This window comes from Eimeria maxima, genomic scaffold, assembly GCF_000499605.1.
Source record: "Eimeria maxima Weybridge genomic scaffold, Emw_scaff488, whole genome shotgun sequence".
Classification (NCBI taxonomy): Eukaryota; Apicomplexa; class Conoidasida; order Eucoccidiorida; family Eimeriidae; genus Eimeria; species Eimeria maxima.
Genome location: NW_013563871.1, coordinates 2501 through 5361, shown reverse-complemented (window position 1 = coordinate 5361; position 2861 = coordinate 2501). Strand labels below are relative to the sequence as shown.

Here is a 2861-nt window from a genome sequence, read left to right as displayed (position 1 = left end):
GAAGATAAATGGATCAGTGAGTGTGAGACTGAGGGGGAGGAGGAGGAGGAGGAGGAAGCAGCAGCAGCAGCAGCAGCAGCAGCAGCAGCAGCAGCAGCAGCAAGAGGAGGAGGTATACCAGGTATATCTTATGACCCATCAATGGAATCAGGAGAAGCAGCTGCTGCTGCTGATGCTGCTGCTGCTGCTGCTGCTGCTGATGCAGCAGGAGGAGGAGAGGAAGATGATGAATATTATTATTATGGAGATGAAGAAGAAGATTATTATTATGAAGAAGGAGAAGGAGAAGAAGGAGGAGGAGTAGGACTAGAGGAAGAAGGAGAAGAAGGAGGAGGAGGAGGAGGAGGAGGAGGAGGAGGAGAAAAAGAAGGAGGAGAAGGAGGAGAAGGAGGAGAAGAAGGAGAAGAAGAAGGAGGAGGATATTTATATAGGAGAGTACGAGGAATAAAAGACTTAAGTAAGATAGTAAATAGGAATATAATAAGAAGGGAATTAATGAATAAAGAAAAAGAAAAAAAAAAAGAAGCAGAAGAAGAAGGAGAGGAAGAAGGAGAAGAAGAAGAAGAGGAGGAAGAAGAAGAAGAAGAAGAAGAAGAAGACAAAATAAGAGGAGCAAGAAGAAGAGAATTATTAAGAAGAAGAAGAGGATTAGTAGAGAATCCATCAGCAGCAACAGCAACAGCAGCAGCAATAAAATCCTTAGATGAATTAGAGGAAACAGTAGCAGCAGCAGCAGCAACTCTGCTGCTTCCCTTAATGGATATAGGTAATAAAAATGTTATTCTTTGTTTATTATTATCTATAAGTATACAAGAAATAGCATTAATAGGTGTATATGCAACAAAAGAGCTAGAAGAAAAAAGAACAGCAACAGCAGCAAAAATACATTCTTTTGTTGCTGCTGTATTAAGACAATTTAATAGATTAAAAATAAGAGAAAAAACACCATTAATAAAGGCGCAGCAATTGCTGCAAATGTTAGAGTTGGTGCAGCAGCCTGCACCACCAGGTATACATATTAGCAGCAGGGATGCAGATAGCAGCAGCAGCAGCAGCAGCAGCAGCAGCAGCAGACAATTAGATCCTATGTCTGCTGCTCGTGTATACGAGGAAGCATATATAAGTATGTTATGCTTGGAGGGTTTACGTAAGGCATTAGATGAATTAAGAAAGGGTTTAAGGTTTGTAAGTCCTTATTACGAGGAAGCATATATACAGAAATATTTATATGAAGAAAAAGATAGAGAAAAAGATAATAAAAATAAGAATAAATTAGATAGTAATATAGAGGAAGAAGAGGAGAATAATTTAGTTAATAAAGAAAAAGAAAAAGATAATAGAGAACAAGAGGAGAAAGAAGAAGAAGAATTAATAATAAAATATATTGATTATAATAAACCATATATGTATAGATCTAAATACTCTAATCATGTTAATAAAAGAAGAGGATCATGCATGCGTTATATTTGTTCATTTATTCGTCAAGAAAGAAGGAAGTTATTGCATGCAGATTCACGTGTATATCAATGGATACAGCAACAGCAGCAACAAATAAAATATTTTGGTCTTTTTCCTCCTTCTCTCCCCTTCCCTCTTAGACAAAATAATAACTTTTCTTCTTCTTCTTTGTTATTTGAATGTAAGAAATTAAGACATAGAATAAAAACATTAACAAGAAGAATTAGATTAGCACCTATACAAGCAGCAAATAATGCTGCTGCTCATGCTGCACTTGCTGGTATACCACCACCTGCTGCTACTGCTGCTGCTATTGCTAATGCTGCTGCAGCAGAAGCAGCTGCTGCTGCAGCAGAAGCAACAACAACAACAACAACAACAGCAGCAGCAGCAGCAGCAGCAGCAGCAGCAAGAACAGGTGTAAAAAGGTATGAACCTAAACCATACAGTATGCAAAGACATCCACACCCAGTGCAGCAGCAGCAGCAAATGCTGCAGCAGCAAATGCTGCAGCAGCAAATGCTACAGCAGCAAATGCTGCAGCAGCAGCAGCCCCATGCGGGGTGGCCACAGCATCACTACCAATACACGATGCAGCATATGCAGCAACACCCGCAGCAGCAGCATGTCATGGACCAGCAGCACATGCAGCAGCAGCAACAACTTTATATACCGCCACATATGCAGCAACAGCAACAGCAACAACAGCAGCAACAGCAGCATATGCAGCACCAAATGCAGCACGAACATCCAATGCAGCCGTACTACCCGCAGCAGCAGCAGCAGCAGCAGCAGCAGTATCATTACTATTTTCATGACCATTTGCATCACCACCATCATCACATGCAGCAGCAGCAGCAGCAAGACCAGCAGCTGCAGCATCATCATCCTCAACATCATCAGCAGCAGCAGCAGCAACACCAGCATCATCATCATCATCATCATCATCATCAGCAGCAGCAGCAGGAACAGCAGCAGCAGGAACAGCAGCAGCAGCAGCAGCAGCAGCAGCAAGTGGACCGCGAAAAGTTACTGAAGGAGCTGCGGGAACTGGATGAGCTGGAGGCTCGGCTGCAGCGGCAGCTGTACCTAGAGCAGCAGCAGCAGCAGCAGCAGCAGCACCTCGAGCAGCAGCAGCAGCATGCGCATGCAGGTGGTTATTCGCCTACTTATCCCCGCGAGGATCCCCACAGCAGTGATGAGGAGGATCGTGCAGCAGCAACTGCAGCAGCAGCGGCAGCAGCAGCGGCAGCAGCTTCAGGTCTGCCTGGCGCTATTCGCCCTCCTGCTGGTTTTGCTACTGCTTCTCCTGCTTATGCAGCAGCAGCAGCTGCTGCTGCTGCTGCTGCTCCCGATAGAGGCCTAGGAAGAGGAAGCGGTGCTGCAGACACAGCTCCTCGTAG

The 2861-nt window shown here is 44.1% G+C and overlaps 1 protein-coding gene across 1 annotated transcript in view; it reads left to right on the top strand.

Moving 5' to 3' along the window:
* Positions 1-141: 141 nt before the first annotated feature.
* EMWEY_00035060 (hypothetical protein) overlaps positions 142-2861 on the top strand; it is a gene marked incomplete at both ends in the record, with an annotated part of 2900 nt that continues 180 nt past the window's right edge. The window contains 2 exons of the mRNA XM_013478546.1: positions 142-1123; positions 1790-2719. Coding sequence (XP_013334000.1) covers positions 142-1123; positions 1790-2719 — 1912 coding nt within the window. The remainder of the gene's footprint in view (positions 1124-1789; positions 2720-2861) is intronic.